This window comes from Balaenoptera physalus, assembly GCF_965194825.1.
Source record: "Balaenoptera physalus genome assembly, chromosome: 2".
Taxonomy (NCBI): domain Eukaryota; kingdom Metazoa; phylum Chordata; class Mammalia; order Artiodactyla; family Balaenopteridae; genus Balaenoptera; species Balaenoptera physalus.
Window position 1 is genome coordinate 55,172,967 of NC_138883.1, and position 22,533 is coordinate 55,195,499.

Below are 22,533 nucleotides of genomic sequence, written 5' to 3' on the forward strand. Positions count from 1 at the left end.
GCATGAGTTTTTCTCTGGGGCTTTCTATCCTGTTCCGTTGATCTATATTTCTGCTTTTGTGCCAGTACCATAATGTCTTGATTACTGTAGCTTTGTAGTATAGTCTGAAGTAAGGGAGCCTGATTCCTCCAGCTCCGTTTTTTTTTCTCAAGATTGCTCTGCCTACTCAGGATCTTTTGTGTTTCCATACAAATTGTGAAATTTTTTCTTCTGGTTCTGTGAAAAATGCCATTGGTAGCTTAATAGGCATCACATTGTAGCTGTAGATGGCTTTGAGTAGTATAGTCATTCTCACAAGGTTGATTCTTCCAATCCAAGAACATGGTATATCTCTCCATCTGTTTCTATCGTCTTTGATTTCTTTCATCAGTGTCTTATAGTTTTCTGCATACAGGTCTTTTGTCTCCTTAGGTAGGTTTATTCCTAGGTATTTTATTCTTTTTGTTGCAGTGGTAAATGGGAGTGTTTCCTTAATTTCTCTTTCAGATTTTTCATTGTTAGTGTATAGGAATGCAAGAGATTTCTGTGCATTAATTTTGTATCCTGCTACTTTACCAAATTCATTGATTAGCTCTAGTAGTTTCCTGGTAGCATCTTTAGGATTCTCTATGTATAGTATCATGTCATCTGCAAACAGTGACAGTCTTACTTCTTTTCTGATTTCGTTTCATTTTATTTCTTCTCCGATTGCTGTGGCTAAACCTTCCAAAACTATGTTGAATAACATTGGTGAGAGTGGGCACCCTTGTCTCTTTCCTGATCTTAGAGGAAATGGTTTCAGTTTTTTGCTTTTGGGTTTGACATATATGGCCTCTATTATGTTGAGGTAGGTTCCCTCTATGCCTACTTTCTGGAGAGTTTTTATCATATATGGGTGTTGAATTTTGTCAAAAGCTTTTTCTGCCTCTATTGAGATGATCATATGGTTTTTCTCCTTCAATTTGTTAATATGGTGTATCACATTGATTGATTTGCATATATGGAAGAATCCTTGCATTCCTGGGGTAAATCACACTTGATCATGGTGTATGATCCTGTTAATGTGCTGTTGGATTCTGTTTGCTAATAGTTTGTTGAGTATTTTTGCATCTATGTTCATCAGTGGTATTGGCCTGTAGTTTTTTTTCTTTGTGACATCTTTGTCTGGTTTTGGTATCAGGGTGTTGGTAGCTTCGTAGAATGAGTTGTGGATTGTTCCTCACTCTGCTATGTTTTGGAAGGGTTTGAGAAAGGTAGGTGTTAGCTCTTCTCTAAATGTTTGATAGAATTCACCTGTGAAGCCGTCTGGTTCTGGGCCTTTGTTTGTTGGAAGATTTTTAATCACCATTTCAATTTCAGTGCTTGAGATTGGTCTGTTTATATTTTCTATTTTTTCCTGGTTCAGTCTTGGAATGTTGTAGTTTTCTAAGAATTTGTCGATTTCTTCCACATTGTCCATTTTATTGGCATATAGTTGCTTGTAGTAGTCTCTAATGATCCTTTGTATTTCTGCAGTGCCAGCTGTTACTTCTCCTTTTTTATTTCTAATTCTGTTGATTTGAGTCTTCTGCCTTTTTTTCTTGATGAGTCTGCCTAATGGTTTATCAATTTTGTTTATCTTCTCAAAGAATCAGCTTTTAGTTTTATTGATCTTTGCTATAGTTTCCTTCATTTCTTTTTCATTTATTTCTGATTTGATCTTTATGATTTCTTTCCTTCTGCTAACTTTGGGATTTTTTGTTCTTCTTTCTCTAATTACTTTAGGTGTAAGGTTAGGTGGTTTATTTGAGATTTTTCTTGTTTCTTGAGTTAGGATTATATTGCTATAAACTTCCCTCTCAGAACTGCTTTTGCTGCATCCCATAGGTTTTGGGTCATCATGTTTTTATTGTCATTTGTTTCTAAGTGTTTTTTGGTTTCCTCTTTGATTTCTTCAGTGATCTCTTGGTTATCTAGTAGTGTATTGTTTAGCCTCCATGTGTATGAATTTTTTACAATTTTTTTTCCTGTAATTCATATCTTGTCTCATAGCATTGTGGTCAGAAAAGATACTTGATATGATTTCAATTTTCTTAAGTTTATCGAGCCTTGATTTGTGACCCAAGATATGATCTATCTTGGAGAATGTTCCATGTGCACTAGAGAAGATAGTGTATTCTTTTGTTTTTGGATGGACTATCCTATAAATATCAATTAAGTCCATCTTCTTTAGTATCATTTAAAGCTTGTGTTTCCTTATTTATTTTCATTTTGGATGATCTGTCCATTGGTGTAAGTGGGGTGTTAAAGTCCCCTACTATTTTCGTGTTACTGTCGATTTCCCCTTTTATGGCTGTTAGCATTTGCCTTATGTATTGAAGGGCTCCTATGTTTGGTGCATAAATATTTACAATTGTTATATCTTCTTTTTGGATTGATCCATTGATCATTATCTAGTGTCCTTTTTTGTCTTTTGTAATAGTCTTTATTTTAACGTCTATCTTGTCTGATATGAGAATTGCTACTCCAGCTTTCTTTTGATTTCCATTTGCATGGAATATCTTTTTCCATCCCCTCACTTTCAGTCTGTATGTGTCCCTGCGTCTGAAGTGGGTCTCTTGTAGACAGCATACATATGGGTCTTGTTTTCATATCCATTCATCCAGTCTATGTCTTTTGGTTGGAGCTTTTAATCCATTTACATTTAAGGTAATTATTGATGTGTATTTTCCTATTATCATTTTCTTAATTGTTTGCATTTGTTATTGTAGGTCTTTTCCTTCTCTTGTGTTTCCTGCCTAGAGAAGTTCCTTTAGCATTTGTTGTAAAGCTAGTTTGGTGGTGCTGAATTCTCTTAGCTTTTGCTTGTCTGTAAAGATTTTAGTTTCTCCATCAAATCTGAATGAAATCCTTGTTGGGTAGAGTAATCTTGGTTGTAGGTTTTTCCCTTTCATAACTTTAAATATGACCTACCACTGCCTTCTGGCTTGCAGAGTTTCTGCTGATAGATCAGCTGTTAACCTTATGGGGATTCCCTTGTATGTTTTTGTTGCTTTTCCCTTGCTGCTTTTAATATTTTTTCTTTGAATTTAATTTTTGATAGTTTGATTAATATGTGTCTTGGTGTGTTTCTCCTTTGATTTATCCTGTATGGGACTCTCTGTGGTTCCTGTACTTTTTTGACGGTTTCCTTTCCCATGTTAGGGAAGTTTTTGACTATAATCTCTTCAAATATTTTCTCAAGACCCTTTGTTTTTCTCTTCTTCTTCTGGGATCCCTATAATTCAAATTTTGGTGCATTTAATGTTATCCCAGAGGTCTCTGAGACCGTCCTGAATTCTTTTCATTCTTTTGTCATTATTGTGTTCTGTGGCAATTATTTCCACTATTCTATCCTCGAGGTCACTTATCCTTTCTTCTTCCTCAGTTATTCTGCTATTGATTCCTTGCAGAGTATTTTTAATTTCATTTATTTTGTTGTTCACCAGTGTTTGTTTACTCTTTATTTCTTCTAGGTCCTTGTTAACATTTATTCTATTTTTCCCATTCTATTTCCAATATTTTGGATCATATTTACTATCACTTCTCTGAATTCTTTTTCAGGTAGACTGCCTATTTCCTCCTCATTTGTTTGGTCTGGTGGGTTTTTACCTTGCACCTTCATCTGTTGTGTATTTCTCTTCTCATTTTGTTTAACTTTCTGTGCTTAGTGTCTCCTTTTCACATGCTGCTTGTTCCTAGTTCCTTTTACTTCTGGTGTCTGCCCCCAGCTGAGGTTTGTTCGGTAGCTGGTGTAGGCTTCCTGGTGCGGGAGACTGTTGCCTGTGTTCTGGTGGATGGAGCTGGATCTTGTCCCTCTGATGGGCAGGGCCATGTCTGGTGGTGTGTTTTGGGGTGTCTGTGAACTTAGTATGAGTTTAGGCAGCCTCTCTGCTAATGGGTGGAGTTGTACTCCTATCTTGCTAGTTGTTTGGCCTGGGATGTCCTGCACTGGAGCTTGCTGACCGTTGGGTGGAGCTGGGTCTTAGTGTTGAGACGGAGATCTTTGGGAGAGCTTTTGCTGATTAATATTACATGGGGCCAGTAGGTCTCTGGTCGTCCAATGTCCTGGACTTAGCTCTCACATCTTGGAGGCTCAGCCCAACTCCTGGATGGAGCACCAAGACCCTGCCAGCCACTCGGCATGGAAGAAAAGGAAGAAAAAAAAAAATCGAAGAGAGAGAACCCCAAGACAAATGGTAAAGGCAAAAAAGCAAAACTCAACAGATGAAATCACACAAAGAAACACACACACAGTCACAACAAGAGAGAGAAAAAAAAAGGAAGAGAGCAACCAAACCAATAAGCAAACCCTCAAATGAAAACAGACACTAAAAAGTAAACTAAGATAAACATAAAACTGAAGCCAAATCAAATGCAGAAAGGAAACCCCAAGTCCACATTGCCCCTAAATTCCACTGCCTGAATTTTGGGAACACTCATTTTCTATTCAGGCATTCCACAGATGCAGGGTTTACCAAGCCAATTGTGGGGATTTAACCTGCTGCTTCTGAGGCTGCGTGGAGAGATCTCCCTTTCTCTTCTTTGTTCGCACAGCTTCTGGGGTTCAGCTTTGTTTTTTACCCCTCCTCTGCATTTAGGCCGCCCTCAGGCATCTTTTCTCTGCCCAGACAGGAGGGGGTTAAAGCAACTGCTGATTAGGGCTCTCTTGCTCTCTCAGGCCAGAGAGAAGGAAAGGTATTGTAGTCATAATTGGGATGTGGGGAATGTCTGCAGCGGCAGAGGCCAGTGTGAAGTTGCAACAGCCTGAGGCATGCGTGTGTTCTCCTGCGGAAGTTGGCCCTGGATCACAGGACCCTGGCAGTGGCGTGCTGCACAGGCTCCCAGGAGGGTGTGGGTAGTGACCTGCACTTGCACACAGGATGCTTGGTGGCAACGGCGGCAGTGGTAGCAGTCCATGCCTGCCTCTGTGATCCAAGATGATGGTCGTGGCTTGCGCCCGTCTCTGTAGCTCACTTAGGCGGTGCTCTGCCATCTGTGGGCACACGGAACAGGAAGCCCCTCTGCTCACACACCCTGAAACAATGGTCTCTTGCCTCTTCAGCAGGTCCAGACTTTTTCCCGAACTCCCTCCTGGCTAGCTGTGGTGCACTAGCCCCCTTCAGGCTGTGTTCACGCAGCCAACCCAGTCCTCTCCCTGGGGTCTGACCTCCGAAGCCAGAGCCTCAGCTCCTAGCCCCCACCTGCCCCGGTGGGTGAGCAGACAAGCCTCTAGGGCTGGTGAGTGCTGCTCGGCACCGATCCTCTGTGCGGGAATCTCTCCACTTTGCCCTCCACACCCCTGTTGCTGCACTCTCCTCCATGGCTCCGAAACTTCCCCCCATGCCACCCCCTGTCTCTGCCAGTGAAGGGGCTTCCTAGTGTGTGGAAACTTTTCCTCCTTCACAGCTCCCTTCCAGAGGCACAGGTCCCATCCTTATTGCTTTGTCTTTTTTTTCTTTTTTCTTTTGCCCTACCCAGTTTCATGGGGATTTTCTTGCCTTTTTCGAAGTCTGAGGTCTTCTGCCAGTGTTCAGTAGGTGTTCTGTAGGAGCTGTTCCACATGTAGATGTATTTTTGATGGATTTGTGGGGAGGAAGGTGATATCCACTTCTTACTCCTCTGTCATCTTGAAGGTTGACTGGTTAATACTTTTTAGATTAGATTCTCTTTGTTCCAATAACTGGTATGGTTTCTGTCTCCTGACTGTTTCCTGACCAATACAAAATTGGTACCAGGAGTAGGATCAGGAAATAGAACCTCAAAGATGAGATTTGATGATTAGCCTGGCTGTACTTGAGCCTAACTGCAGTGCTGAGTTCTATGCAAATTTGTAATGGGATGTTAGTAATCCATGGTGTGCAGTGGTATCACGATTAATTAAATTTTCTTCTGCTGTTGATAGTGTTGAATGACTAATATTCAAGTGCATTGGTAGCTCCTGACCAATATGACAATAATGATGACTACAAGTTTGTGGCAAGCGATGGCTTCCTTTGAATGCACAGGTATACTCCCAGAAGAAATTCAAGCTCAGATCTTTAAACTCTCAGCCAAAGTCATTATCTGAGAACCAGAGATCTTCTTACGAGAATCTTTTATTTCTTATAGCTCACTGAAAATCAGGCATAAAATTAAATAGTGCCAATTGCAGAAATACAACATAAGTTGCAATATTGCCAAGTCTCTTATATGAAAGGGAATTGATTGGGAAGGAGTGAAACCTGGAAGCTTGGAGTGAGAACATCTGAGTGGATTTATACTGAATATGAAGTATTAGTTAGTGGATATTTCCATGAAAACCAATAAAAATCCAGAAGAAAAAACTCATACTTTAAATAATTAATAGTGAAAGTACAGTATACTTCAGTGTTCTTTCTTTAGGAGAGAGATCTCTTGTGTCAGTCCAAATGTCAAATTTTCTCTGCCCAGCGAGTCACTGTAAATGAGAATGTTTGAGTACGTCAACACTGAAAAATGCTGTCAGTGGGCTGTACCAGTAGGAACCATTACTGAAAGCTCTGTTGTCATTCACAGAGTCTGATGTGCTGTAGTAACCAATCTGCTTGTCATCAGCAGCTGTCAGAATGCCTCCCTGCTTCACTGCTCACAACTACATGTGCAAAACTCCTAGTCTTGCTCCTGCCTTTAGTCACTGTCCTTCTGTTTTATACCATCTTCTCGTTCATTCTGAGTTGGAAGGGCGACCAGTCTGAACCAGCTGCTTCATGTCTTGATGTAGACTAATACCCTAGTGATGGAATTTTCTTTTGAAATAAATACATGATGGGGAGTTGAAATGTTGAGTTTATGGTAATATCAACCCATGAGAGAAGAATTATAGTGTAGTCATCGATCAGTAGTCTTTGGAATCAGAATAGTTTTGAATCTTGATTCAGGCACCCACTAGCTAGGTAACTTCGGGCAAGTTACCTAAACTAAAACTCAGTTCCTCCATCCATAAAATAATAGCAATAATAATCAATTCATAGAATTTTGTGAGGGTTAAATGAAATAATGGAACACTCAGTATATTAGTTTCTTACTGATACTCTAACAAAGTACCACAAACTTAGTGCCTTACACAATACAACTTTATTCTTTTACAGTCCTGAAGATCAGAGGTCTGAAATGGGTATTACTAGGGCTAAAATTAAGGTGTCAGCAGGGTTGTGTTGATTCTGGAAGCTCTAGCAGAGAATCCATTTCCCTGCATTTTCTAGTTTCTAGAGGCCACCTACATTCTCTGGCTGATAGCTCCTTCTTCCACTTTGAAAGTCAGCAGCATAGCATCTTCAGATCTCTTTCTTGTCTGCCTCACTTTTTCACTTTAAAAGGACCCTTGTAATTATATTTGACCCACCCAAATAATCTAAGATACTCTCCATCTCAAGGTCAGATGATTAAAAGCCTTAATTCCATCTGCAACCTTAATTCTCTTTTGCCAGGTAAGCTAACATATTCACAGGTCTGGATATTAAGATGTAGATATCATTGGGAGGCCATTCTTCTTACCTCACTCAATAAATATTATTAAACAACTAATGCATATGAAGTACTTAGCACAGTGCCTGGCACATGGTAAGTCATTAATAGAGATATTATTCTTCAGGACCATCCAAAGTTCTTCAAACACTTTAGATTAAAAAAGAACAACCACAAGCAATCTGGGGGAACTTAAGCAAATGGTGACTAGTGTATAGATAAACCAATTCTTTGTTTGAAGAGGAAAGGGTTAGTCATCTACTGACTCTCACTGTGGTCCATCTTGTCCTCTCTCCCTCTCCAAGCATTCTCAAAATCATATCACACGAGAGAGCCCCATATCTTTGAAACTTCTTTTTTCAATCATAAAATATGTCGGCATTCTTTAAAGTTCTACCAGGTGTTCTGATGTCACTAATATCTATCTGGTTGAATAAAAAAGTTAAACATTTATTTCATGACCATTCAGAAAACTTGTCAGTATCATTAATCATGCAACTTAATATTGTTGAGGATATTTGTTTAAACTGAGAAATTGCTCTCTGATAAAAATGTCATTGGTTTGGAAACTATTTTTTCCCTAGTATCTATTCTTTTTACTGTTATATGTTAGAAACTTACATTTTGGTTCAATATTTTTAATGATACATAAAAACACAGATTATTAGAGGCTTCAGTGTGTTAATGTATTTTTGGATAATGTTCTTTGATGAGATTAAACCTTTACAAAATTGTGAAAGAAGTAGTTTATTTTCAGTATCATCCATCTGCTTTTACCTTGTGTCACCTATTTCCCCCCTTTTAAAGATATCTAAGGCCTACATGTTTTCTTCCTTCTTTCTACTACCAAGGTCTGTTCTGAAAAAATAGAAAAACCACCAAAAATCTCATTTATAAGTTTATTGTAAAATTAAATCAATGTTTTTCTTCTCTGAAGGATATTTTCCTGTTAGATTGAATTTTTTGTTATGAAATATCTTTGCCTCTTTTTAAAGAAACTTTCAGAAGCAGAGTTAGGGAAGGCATTTGTGTTTACAAGCACATGAATATGTAGAATTAAACCACCATACAGGTATGTATACATTTTCTGACTTAACCTGAATCCAATCCCATTTTTAGAAATTTAGACATTTCTATCTTAGCTTTGGTGCAACATCAGTATTCAGTTTGTATCAATATACTTGATTTCAGTTAATGCCTGCTTGAAATCTCTGCTACAGGTTGAGCCTGTTTTGGTTTGATATCTCTTAATTGACTTGGCAGTCACTTTAAAGCTACCATTGGAAAGAATTGTTTTACATAGCTCTTTAAAAAAAATAGAACACAAAACAGAAAGGTGTGGTATAGCTGCTTGTTTGCATGATTGAAGCAGAAAACATATTTAGAGTTGAGATGATGCTTTCCAGTTTTTCTAAATGCATCATCAAAATTTTCTCTTGTGCTCTGTGGGCTTCATGCTTAGTTGAAGCCATCTAGCCATGCATTGAATGTGCTGTAGCATAATGTCCTGTCGAAATCCAGGGGAGGAGGGATCCCATTTCCTCAGCCTACATTTTATTGCTGTCAGTGGTTTCCAGTGTGACTCTTTATGCCAAGTGGTTAGAAACAATGTTATCATCAGAGAACAGTGTGTGGGTTTTAATGCCTTGTAATGCTAGAGCTGACAAGTCATACTTTTAGAATGAATCTCCAGAGTCATGTGCTATGCTCCATTTGTGTACACAGTAGCCTCTGTTTTGTCCACAGAGAGCTTTGACCTTTCAACAAGAGCTGAGCATGTCCAACACAAGGAGTTATGTTCTTCAACTGAGTTAGAACTTTAGTTCTTTATAAATTCAACCCTTTAAACAAAGGATTATTTCAAATGTCTTCATTTTATCAGGATGTACTTTTTCTCAGCTGTTCTAATGTTACTTTTGTTATGTGTTTATTAGGTTGTATACTTTCAGGGACAGCCACTGTGGGGATTTTTTTAACCTACTTGACACCGTTGGGCTATTTGAAGCAAGCAAGTTCTGGAAGTTACTTGGGAGTTGCTTTTCCTATGGGAAAAATAGTCAAGGAGCACTCGAGTTCTGAGGGTCAGATATAGTTTGGAGAAAAGTCAGCCACACCTCAGATCTTACCACCCTTTTGCAAAGACTCTGGTCTGAGCTGGGGCTCTATCACTTTCTCTTCAAGTGAAGGTTTTGTAGCGCACAGAGACAAGCAGATGGGTTTATTCTGGACAGGGCATCAGATATTTCACAAGTAGAATTTAGTTCACACTCTTTTTCTAGAAACTTTTGGTGGGTATATTTATAGAAATGATCTGCAGTAATCCAAGATCTAAAGTCAGAATGGATAGAAGGGATACTTATATCCTTTTAAAGTTCTTTCTCAGCAAGTTCATAATTTGTCCCTGGAGGATATTTCTAAGCATATTTTTCTTAGCATGTTTAAAAACTTTGGTCTTCTTTTTCTAATAAAGAATTTTTAATAGCCTTTCAAATAGCTGAATTTGCATTTTTAATAGTTTCTGCTTGAGCATTTCTGCCTCCATATAATTAGAATATTTCAAAGTAGAACTTATGTGTACTTTTTTGTATTTCTGTGAAAATGATGCTCTATTTTAGCTATATAATGTTAAATAAACATTTAAAAAAATAGTGATAGACTAAATAGAAATTTTTATTCAAACTGCTATACATGGAACAATTAATTATTTAAACAGGCTCATATATCATTTTTCTAAGCAGTGAGTGAAGTTAGGAGGAGCCCAATAAGTTACCCACACAGGTATGAAAATTTTCACTAATAGGATTTGACTAACTCTTACATGCTCTAGATCTGGAGAGGTGATATTTTAGACTTAGAGATGATCTGGAGAGGTAACTTAATGTTTTATTATATTTCATTTTGTCATATTTTTTATATATGTTGTGTTTAATTCCCTTAAGTTCTGTTTGTAGTTAATTGTCTCAGGAGAAGAGTGAAAGAAGGCAAATGTTAAGTCTGGATAGGAATTGTAAATCTTTAGATTAAAAAAAGGAATACTAAGACCTTATATTGACCAGTAATTGCTGGCTACAAGAATGTTGTAGTCTTTTGTGTTAGCAAAAAGTTTTTCACTAAACAAAAAAGAGTATTTTTAATTTTTAAAATTAAATAATTAATTTAATTTCTATTACATTTTTATTCTGATGTAGTAACTTTTGGGGTTGGACCAAGGAGCAGAACCCATTTCCGGTGAAGAAATTACTGTGTAACAAGTTGAGCCCTGCTTGGTCAAGGGTGGGACTACTGGGTGTGCATCCTACATTTTCCACACAACTCATATCTTTTGTAAAAGAGATTAACATGTGGCCCAGTAACAACTATATCATGGCCGCAAAGGAATTACTACTCGCCTCTCCATTGCTAAATTGTACCCATCCCAAAGGAGAATTCCTGGATCGCTGTAGTGGGACTAGGGAAGGGAATAAGGGAGGTGACTTTTGTCACTAAAACCCCTCCCTCTGACCCACATAATGTAGCCTATTTATTAAGAGCTTGATTGTTAATATAACCAATACTTAATTCGATTTTCCTGTGTGAGTGGACTAAGAAGACTTGGCATTAACTGCTTTCACAACTCCTTTATTTCTTTAGCTAAACTTCGGTATGATCTAAAACAAATTACCATTTATCAGAAATATTTAGAGAAAGCAGTGTTTTGGTAACTATACATTCTTATTATTCAGGATTTATAATTTAAACATTTAAACCACATACCACATAATGATTTCAAAGTTTATGATATAATAACATCCTCAGATCCCTAAATTTATATGATATATGTTTCATTCTTCACAGGAAAATACAAAATATAAGTAATTTCAGTAGAGTTTAATAAGGAGACTAATTATAAAAGTCTGGGCAGAGTATAAGGGAAATCATGAAGGATAGGGAAATCATGAAACAGTAACATTACTATCCCTAAGATGAATGGGGCAGGGCAAATTTTAGTGAAGAGAGAGACAGTGAGGAAGAGAGGAGAGAGAGGGAGAGAGAGAGAGCAAGAGAGACAGAGACAGAGAGACAGAGAGAAAGAGAGAGAGGGTGGGAGAGAGCTATATGAAGAGAGCTATATGCAAAGGATCTTATAGGATCTGTGACCTTTGGCAGAGAGACTCAGTCAGCTCCAAGCAACTCTTCGGTGAAGGAGCTAGGGGAATCTCACTCTTCTATCTCCTTCAGATCTCCTGCCAAGTGTACTCCATTTGCTGAATGCAACCAAATTTAAAAAAGCAAGGTTACCCATTGTTGCAGTCCATTTGGGCCAGGCTCCTGGGATACAATGTAGGGTAAAAGAATGAAGAGAAGATCTAGAATGGCAAACAAAAGACATCAGAATTATATGCAATTTAAAATTTGAAGATTCAGAAGACATAAATATTTCTGAATGTTTGTGAAAAATCAGCATGACCATTGATTATCTCTGTATAATATTCTGTGTACTAACTCACTGATATATTCTGGAAATTTCTTTATTGAATTAATCATGTATTTTTTATATATAGCTATATAAATATATATCTTGATTGGCATCTTGTTATAAAAGTAAAGGATTGCAAAAACCTCCACAGAAAAGACCACTATCCTTCTACCCCAATCACTAGTCATTTATATTTACAATTGCTAGGTGTTTCCTCTAGTAAAATAATAAAGACAAAAATAATATCTTAAAAGATCAAACCTGACCTATATGCAGTATGTCTTTTTACCATAAACACTTAATAGAAAGATGAGTGAGGCAAAAATAGTTCAACAGCTTCTGATTAAACAAAGGTTACCAGAATAAGGCATTGCAGTCTGCACCTACAATGGAACACTTTTTAATCTGAGATATTTTTAGAACATTGTGGCCAAAATATCTCACAATGCTTCATATCCTTGATATGTTTTGCCACAATCCATACTGAACTTTCCCTGTATAATCTATTCTTTTACTCCTTCAAGGCAAAATATTGTACTAAACAAAGTTAAACAGGTAAGGAAGACTTTACTCAAGGCTATTGGAATAGAGGTGAGAGACCAAAAATGCTGTCTGAACTCAACCCCACTGAAAAAACGGGCTGGATAATTTATAAGAGATTGGTTGGGTGAATTTTAGGCCATCTATGATTCTTAAATATTCATGACAAGCGATAGTTTTACAACTTGGAGCAAGGCACCCACTGCTCACTAAAGCTAGACTACTACCCTCCCATGGAAACTAAAAGAGGCACTCTCTTCTTTGAGGAATACATTAAAAAAGGATGGCTCCCAGGTCCTTGAGAAAGACAGCACTGAACTGTAAAACTGGCAAGAGTCTTTAAAAGATTTACATTTCAAAGAGGCAGGGGAAAAATTTTCAAAGTTTTCTAAAGAAACTACTCTAAGAAATTGGAGGTCAGAGACTTAGAGTCAGGAGGAAACTTGTCTAAAATTTAGTCTAGCTGAGGGGAACATTAAGGCCATCTTGGTCATACACTTTTGACTTCTCGTCTCTTTTAATATTTCTTTGATCCCATCCAGTTCAATCCCTTTACTTTGTGCATTTCTCTACCCACCCCCCCCATGAAAACTTCCATACGTTGTCAATATTTTGATAGCCTGCTGCATCCACCTCTTTGCTTTAACTGATGATGTAACTTTCCTTGTAACCTTCTTTAATGGAGTCCCCTTGTTTCCTCAAATCACAAGCACCTTGGGATGGGGAGGAGGAGCCCATGACTGCTTCGATCCTTCCCTTAACTGTTATACAAAATGTATTTACTTATTGACGATCTTACTAACAGAATGTGGCAATATCTATTGCTTCTCGGCCTTGTGCTTGATCGACTTCCTTAATACTTCTGAAAATTCACTGAAATCATTGGCTTCAGACTTGGAATTATTGTCCTCATTCCTTGTACTTGGGTCACTCAATGTTAAATTTCAATGTCTAACCTCAAAATTCCTTGAATTCCTCAAATTTAGAGACTTGCACCTTATTTCTACCCCAATCATATCCTTGGCTTTATTGTAAGCCAACATTACTTTTCCTTTTTAAATCTTAAATTATAGCTTCCCACCCTCTCACCACCTGTTCCTATCTTTTCCATTTTCTCATTCCTCTGCTCCCACTACGCTTGTTCATTGAGCTTCAGTCCTTAATCCCTTTTATTTTTTCCTTACACCTCAGTTTATACCTGTCTTAACTTCTTATCCTACCTGGCCTTAGGTTGTAGTTAACCACTTTGATCCTTTTCACTCTTTGCTCCACTACCCTAGCAAACCCAAAAAAACTTGCATCAATCAAACTCTTACTCTTCTATGAATCTGTGCATAGGTTGCTGAACACAGTTGAAAAAAATTTAACATATCTTGGCTATTGTGAATAATGCTGAAATGAACATGGGAATGTAGATATCTCTTCAAGGTAGTAATTTCATTTCCTTTGGATATATCCAGAAGTGAGATTACTGGATCCTATGGTAATTCTATTTTTAATTTCTTGAGGAACCTCAATATTATTTTCATAATGGCTGTATCAGTTTACAGTCCCACCAACAGTGTGAAAGAGTTCCCTTTTCTCCATATCCTCTCTAGCATTTGCTATCTCTTGTCTTTTTGAGAATAGACATCCTAACAGGTATAAGGTAACGTCTCACTGTGCTTTTTATTTGCATTTCGCTGATGATAAGTGGTTTTTTAAAAAATTGAAGTGTAGTTGATTTACAATGTTGTATTAGTTACAGGTGTATGGCAAAGTGATTCAGTTATACATATATATATATATAAATATACATATATATTTATATTCTTTTTCAGCTTCTTTTCCCTTATGGGTTATTACAAAATATTGAGTATAGTTCCCTGTATTGTACAGTAGGTCCTTGTTGGTTGTCTATGTTATATATAGTAGTGTGTATATGTTAATCCCACATTTATCCCTCTCCCTTTCCCCTTTGGTAACCATAAGTTTGTTTTTTATGTCTGTGGGTCTATTTCTGTTTTGTAAGTTCATTTGTATAATTTTTTTTTAGATTCCACATGTAAGTGATATCATATGGTATTTGTCTTTCTCTGTATGACTTACTTCACTTAGTATGATAATCTCTAGTCCATCCATGTTGCTGCAAATGGCATTATTTCATTTTTTATGGATGAATAATATTCCATTGTATATATATATAATGGAATATATATATGTGTATATATATATATATATATATATATATATATATATATATATATATATATATACACACACACACACATATACACACTACATCTTCTTTATCCATCCATCTGTTGATGGACATTTAGGTTGCCTCCATGTTTTGGCTATTGTAAACACTGAAGTGCATGTATCTTTTTGAATTATGGTTTTCTCTGGATATATGCCTAGGTGTGGGATTGTAGGATCATATGGTAGCTCTATTTTTAGTTTTTTAAGGAACCTCTATACTGTTCTCCATAGTGGCTATATCAATTTACATTCCCACCAACAGTGTAGGAGGGTTCCTTTTTCTCCACACCCTCTCCAGCATTTATTATTTGTAGACTTTTTGATGATGGCCATTCTGACTGGGGTGTGAGGTGATACCTCATTGTAGTTTTGATTTGCATTTCTCTATAATTAGTGACACTGGGCATCTTCTCATATGCCTTTTGGCCATCTCTATGTCTTCTTTGGAGAAATGTCTATTTAGAGCTTCTGCCCATTTTTTGATTGGGTTGCTTGTTTTCTTGATATTGAGCTGCATGAGCTGTTTATATATTTTGGAGATTAATCCCTTGTTGGCCTTATCATTTGCAAATATTTTCTCCCATTCTGTAAGTTGTCTCTTCACTTTGTTTATGGTTTCCTTTGCTGTGCAAAAGCTTTTAAGTTTAACTAGGCCCCATTTGTTTATTTTTGTTTTCACTTCCATTACTCTAGGAGACGGATCCAAAAGATACTGCTTACCTGTTGACCATTTGTATGTCCTGTCTGGAAAAATGTTATTCAGGTCCTTTGCTCTCATTTAATTGGGTTATTTTTGTTTGTTTGTTTTTTGTTTTTTTGCTACTAAGTTGTATGAGTTCTTTACATAATTTTAATATTAATCCCTGATTCAATAAACTGTTTGCATACATTTTTTCCAATTCCATAGGTCACCTTTTCATTTTATTGATGGCTTCTTTTGCTGTGTAGAAGCTTTTTAATTTGATGTAGCTCCACCTGTTTATTTTTGCATTTTTTGCTTTTGCTTTTGGTGTCAAATCCAAAAAAATCATTGCCAAACCAATGTCAAGGATCTTGATCTCCATGTTTTCTTCTAGGAGTTTCATGGTTTCAGGTCTTATGTTCATCTTTAATCTATTTTGAGTTAATTTTTGTGAGTGTAATTTTGGAAGATAGGGGTCCAATTTTTTTTTTTTTTTTGCATGTGAATATTTAGTTTTTCCAACACCACTTATTAAAGAGACTACCCTTTCCCCACTGTGTATTCTTGGTGCCTTGTCAAAAATTAACTGATCATATATCTTTAGGCTTATTTCTGGGCTCTCTATTCTGCTCCATTAATCTATTTATCTTTTTTTATGTCAGTCCCACAGTGTTTGATTACTATGGCTTTTTAGTATAGATTGAAATCATGAAGTTTGACACCTCCACCTCTGTTCTTTCTTAAAAGTGCTTTGGCTATTTCAGGACTTTTGTGGTTCCAAATGAATTTTAGGATTGTTTTTTATATTTCCATGAAAAATGCCATTGGAATTTTTATAAGGATTGCATTGAAGCTATAGATGGCATTGCGTGGTATAAACATTTTAACAATATTAATTCTTCTAGTCTGTGAACATAGAATGTCTTTCCATTTATTTGTGTCTTCTTAGATTTCTTTCATCAAATCCTTATAGTTTTCAGTGTACAGATCTTTCACCTCTTCAGTTAAATTTATTCCTAAGTATATTATTATTGAAGCAATTATAAAAAGGGATTATCTTCTTAATTTCACTTTCTAATAGTTATTGTATAAGAATGCAACTGATTTTTGTATGTTGATTTTTCTTCATTCTGAAACTTTCCTGAATTTTTAAATTAGTTTTAACAGGGTTTTTTTGGTGGCATCTTTAGGGTTTTATATATAAAATATGTCATCTGCAAACAGAGACAGTTTTATTTCCTCTTTTCCAATTTGAATGTTGTTTATTTCTTTTTTTTGTTTAATTGTTTTGGCTAGTACTTCCAGTACTATGTTGAATAGAAGTGGTGACAGTGAGCATCCTTGTCTTTTTCCTGATATCATAACAACAACTTTAGCTTTTTACTGTTGAGTATATTAGCTTCATATATGACCTTTATAATATTGAGGTATTTTTCATCTATACCTAATTTGTTGAGTGCTTTTATCATGGAAATATGTTTTGTTAAATTTTTTTGTTGTTGTCTTTAAATGCTTTTCTGCATCTTTATCCTTCATTTTGTTAGTGTCCTGTATCACATTTCTTGATTTGCATGTGTTGAACCATACTTGCATTCCAGAGATGAATGCCATTAGATCATGGTGTATTATCCTTTTCATGTGCTGTTGAATTCAGTTTGCTAATATTTTGTTAAGAATTTTTGCTTGTATGTTCATCAGGGATATTGGCCTGTAATTTTCATTTCCTATAGGGGCCTTGACAAGCTTTGGTGATAGGGTTATACTGGCCTCATAAAAATAAACTTGGAATAGTTCTCCTGTCTTAAATTTTTTGGAAGACTTTGAGAGAATTGATATTAATTCCCCTTTAAATGTTTGATAGAATTCACCAGTGAAGCCATCTAGTTCTGTGCTTTTCTCTGTTTGGAGGTTTTTAATTACTGATTCAATCTCCTTATCTGTTCAGACTTTCTGTTTCTTCATGATTCAGGTAGGTTTTACTTTTCTAGTAATCTAGTCATTTCTTCTAAGTTATCCAATTTGTTGGTGTAAAATTATTTATAGTAGTCTCTTATGATCCTTAGTATTTCTATGTATAAGTTGTAATGTCTCCTCTTTCATTTCAGATTTTATTTGAATCTTCTCTTTTTTTCTCAGCCTAGCTAGAAGTTTGTCACTTTTGTTTATCTTTTAAAAAAATCATCTCTTAGTTTCATTAATTTTTTCTATTGTCTTTCTAGTCTTTATTTCTGCTCTGATCTTTCTTATTTTCTTTCTTCTGCTATCTTCGTATTTATTATTCTCTTACTAGTTGTTGAGGTGTAAAGTTAGGTTGTTTGAGATCTTCCTTTTTTGATATAGGTGTTTATTGCTATATATTTCCCCATTGGAATTGCTTTTGTTGCATCCCATAATTTTGGTATGTTGTATTTCCATTTTTATTTGTCTCAAGGTATTCTTAATCTCCCTTTTGATTTCTTCTTTGACCCATAGGTTGTTCAGTAGTATGATATTTAACTTCCATATATTTGTGAATTTTGCTGTTATCTTCTTGTACTTGATTTCTAATTTCATACCATTGTGGTTAGAAAAGATGCTTGATATCATTTCAATTTTCATAAATTTTTAAAGACTAGTTTTGTTAGATAACATATGATCTCTCTTGGAGAATGTTCCAAGTATGCTTGAGGAGAATGTTTATTTTGCTGCTGTTGGAAGGAATGTTTATATGTGTCTGTTAGGTCCATCTGTTCAAAAGTGTAATTTAACTCCAATGTTTTCTTATTAATTTTCTATCTGATTATCTACCCATTAATGAAAGTGATATAATCAAGTTCCCTACTATTATTGTATTGCTGTCTACTCATCCCTCAAATCTCTTAATATTTGCTTTTTATATTTAGGTGCTCTGATATTAGGTGCATAAGTATTTACAATGGATATGTCCAAAATAACAGTACTTCATAGAGTCTCTAAATCAGTGCACCATCAGGCTGCTATCTATTTCTTCAAGCACATCTCATAAATGATTTCCTTTGTTTGCTTTGCCTTTCCTCTTGCTACAGCAGATTTCTTATAGTTCCTAAAACATGGCATTTCTTCCTACTGTTACTCCTTTGGATACTTTCTCAATTAGATGCTATCTACTATAAACCCCTTCTGGTCCTATTACTCTAGGTAACGTATATTCCCTCTTCACTAATTAATATTATTTTCACACATTTTTTACTTATTTATTTAGTTTCTCCCACTAGACTGTGAGAGTCATAAAGACAGGAAACAATGTCTTTTTGTATTCTGTTGTTTCCCTAACATGTAGGAATTGTCCCTGGAATAGATAGGTGTTCAGTAAATATTTCTTGAGGGAAAAAATATTTCCAAAAATTAAATTTCTTGGAAGCAGAATTGTTGGCACATGGTATGCATGTTTCAGGAACTTTTGATATTTACTTTCAAATTCTCCAGAATAAAGATTGTATCAAGTTAAACTCCTGTCAGTAATGTAGGAGACCATCCATTTAATAAACTCTCATTTTTTTTAAGGGAGGGGAGATTACCTTTAAATTAATCTTTGCTAATTTTACATTGATATTATTTTAATTTTAGAAGTAAAGTGGATCTCTTTTATATATTTATTGGTCAGTTATTTTTCCTCTATACATTTTCTATCCATGTTCTTAAAATTTTTTTCTATTGTTTTATTTTTATATTGATTTTCTAAAATCTTTTAGTGTATTAAGTATAGCTCTTTGTCTATGTGATATTTTACACTTATTTTTTCTTTTTTTAACTGCAATTTTTTAACTTTATAATTCACAGAAATTTTAGTGTTTTATCACTTCTATTTCCCACCCTTCCACTGAGATTGTTCTTTCTCAAATTACCAATGACCTTGTAGTTGTCATAACCAATGGACATTTTTCAGACTTCATCTTATTTGATCTAGTCAGTTTAGAGCAAAGCAATATAGGTCACAGTTTAGATATTTAGTCTACATTGATTTGAAATATCTCTGCTATCTCTAAATCATAGCTTTCAAAGTCATTATAATTATAAATGAAATTAAGTACCAGTCAGCAAATTTGTTTTTGGTAAAATTAAATGCAAGTTATCAGATAGAGGCCTTTCAGCAAACCCCTCTGGTTTTATGATTGTAGAAATAGGTCAAACATTGTATGAAACTAAATGCCAAACCTGAGTCAGAAATAAAGAAACTAGTCCTAGAGATTGAGAGAGTCAGAACTACAGTATGTCAGGTGGGAGTAAAAAACATGGGGCTCTGAAATGTTGTATTGTTTTCCTCAGGCTGCCATAAGAAAGTACCACAAACTAGGTTAAAACAACAGAAATGTATTCTAGTTCTAGAGGCTTAAAACCCCCAGATCAAGGCATTAACAGGGTTATACTCCCTCCAAAGCCTCTAAAGGAGGATCTTTAATTGTCTCTTTCAGCTTCTGGTAGCCCTAGGTGTTCCTTGCTTTGTGGCAGCATAACTCTAATCTCAGACTCCATCTTCATATGGCCATCTTCCCTATGTGTCTTTTTGTGTCCAAAGTTTCCTCTTTTTAGGATACCATCTTACCCTGATTACATTTGCAAAGACCTTGTTTCCAAATAAGGTTACATTCAGAGGTACTGCAGGTTAGGACTTCAACATATCTTTTGGGGATACACAATTGATCCCACAACAGATGTGAACCAAGTAAAGGGGTGAGAGCTGAATCATGTGAGATTTCCTAAACAAAGGTTAAAACACCTAACCCAAAATTGATCAGATAGATTGAATAATGTAATTGTTGGTTAGATTAGTGGGAAAAAAGGAGCATTTCTGGATCTTAAAAAATATGATGAGAAATTGCTCTATGAAGTCTCTCATAATTCTATTTGGGATATCAAGTAAATTTTTAATTGATTGATTATTTAGGAATGCTAATTTGCCTCTATGAATTAGCTAGTAGCAATAGGCTATTTACTTTGATAGTTTGGTGTGTAATTAAGAAAGATCAAGTTCTTATTTCTTGGAGGGGAAAACAAAAATAGCAAGAATTGGAAAATGAGTTTATGTCTATGGAAAAGTTGGCAAAATCTTATTTAAGTTAAAGCATCAAAATTAATCCAATACATGCAATGTTATATTAACCCAATTAAGACAATGTTGGTTTGACATTTATTTCTTCTTATGAGTTGGCCCAAAATAGACTTCGAAGATACCACATAATAGACTTTGAAGATACCACATAACATCAGAAACTTGATTGCAAAGTACACATGCAATGTTTGACAGATACAATTGAGAGGAACACCAGACCACAAAGTGGTTGATAAACAACCTATGTTTCAAACTACAGCAGGTCTGATGAAAACTTATGCCAATACTTTTGTAAAATGACTATTGTTTTACTTCACTTTATTAAATCTTAGAAAGATAAAACATAGTGGAGCAGAATAGACAAAAATGAAAGGAGAGCAAGTGGAGATGTAGGACAAGCAGTATGGTTTCTAATCACATTCCTCCAATTACACCCAACAAATATTCACCTATCCCTGCATAGAGGTAGAGGATGCTTTAGGGGCTGGGTCAACGAATGTGTAAAGTGCTTATTTATTTGGCTAAGATTACCTAACTACAATTATGACTAATGCATGTCAAACAAAGGGAATTATTCAGTGACGCTTTTATATTTCATGGGGACAATAAAGTATAAAGAAATTTAAAAATATTCCTAGGTTAATGAAGTCATAATAATTGTTTAGGTATGTTTATTATATTGTCTCTTGTGACTGCATTTTTTAAAGCCTCTTTTCTCTTTAACTGTCCTTAGACTAAAGGAATATGTTTTTGCACATCTTTTGACCAATCTCCATCTCTCTAGTAAAATTTTAGTGTGATGTATGTTAAAGTTTTTTTTTAGATTTTAAATCTATTATAATTCCATTTGCAGTCTGCTTAACTGGGATTCCTCTTTTTCAAAGCTTCAATTAAAAGTTTTCATCTTCACTGGGGAATTCATTCCCACGCGGTTATTCACAGAGTATATAGTGACTGTATCAAAAAATGCATTTTATTTCACTTGACATATCTTTACACTCAATATTCTTTTATTTGACAAACTTTGGGTGGAACTATTTTCTGAAATAGTTGAAAATTAAAATATCTCAAGTTATTTGAGAAGGGAAACATGCCATATATATACACAAATTGATAGTAGGCTCTTGTCGTTACTGAATACTAAGGACATAAGAAAGGAACTTACATGGGTATGGACCTCAGAACTCAAGTTTTTCAAAGAATATTAACTTCCCATCAAATTATATAAACATATATTGATAGAACACTGCCACACATACGTTACCAGTTGTTTTCTCCAACAATTCAAAATAGGCTGCAGAATTCTGAATTCAGCATTATAACGGTCTTTGACAGTAGGATGAAATGGAGAGAATTGAAAGTTCAAAAGCATCAACTCCAACTACAAGAAAGCAGCATTACTGGAGTTTACTTCATATTCCTCTGCTAGACAAACGCTTTTTTCAACTTGCTGTTTCAAACTGTAGATCTCTCACTTGTGGCCAGCATCCATGAGTGTTTACCAGGTTAAAAAGTTCTGGGTACACCATTGACGGAACCTTGTAGGGACAATTGGCAGTGATGTCATAGACCCGTAGGGAAATTTCTAGAAGTTATGTTTAGTCATACCAGAGACTAAACAGGAAAGATGCTTACTAAGTGAGGTGGGATCCAACAAGATTGTAGTACAGAATGCAATAATTTATGAATTAATTTTTCTGAGGTAGCTCAACAGAACAACACTTAATGAGGAAGGCAAAGGCTTAACTATCTGGTAAATTTGTCATTCTTGATGATTAATTACTTGAAGATTGACAAGTTTGAATTCTACCAGTCTTAGTAATGGAAGAAAGTTATGAATCTGATCACCGTATCTCAGCAGAGAGGCAAGAAATTCGAAAGAGAAGACGACCCAGCCAACCAATGGTAGATAAATCCCAGCAGACTGAAGTGACAGAGAAAAAGAAACACTTGTCTATACCACAGTCATCTGGCCCCAAAGGTACCCTTAGTATTGGTAATATTCCTGGAAGCAAATTCAACTATGAATGTCGTAGAGTATCTTCTCAACTTCAGCAAACTTGG

General features: G+C 35.6%; 1 protein-coding gene and 1 long non-coding RNA gene across 2 annotated transcripts in view; both read left to right on the forward strand.

Annotated features, from left to right (window-relative positions):
• Positions 1–22,533, forward strand: part of LOC309656122 — an 870,723-nt gene that overhangs the window by 338,638 nt on the left and 509,552 nt on the right. The window lies entirely within an intron of this gene.
• The window catches only part of FSCB (fibrous sheath CABYR binding protein), a 33,378-nt gene continuing 16,422 nt past the window's right edge, over positions 5,578–22,533 (forward strand). The window contains 1 exon segment of the mRNA XM_082452314.1: positions 5,578–22,531. Within this exon segment, the coding sequence (XP_082308440.1) occupies positions 22,291–22,531 (241 nt within the window). The 5' untranslated portion in view covers positions 5,578–22,290.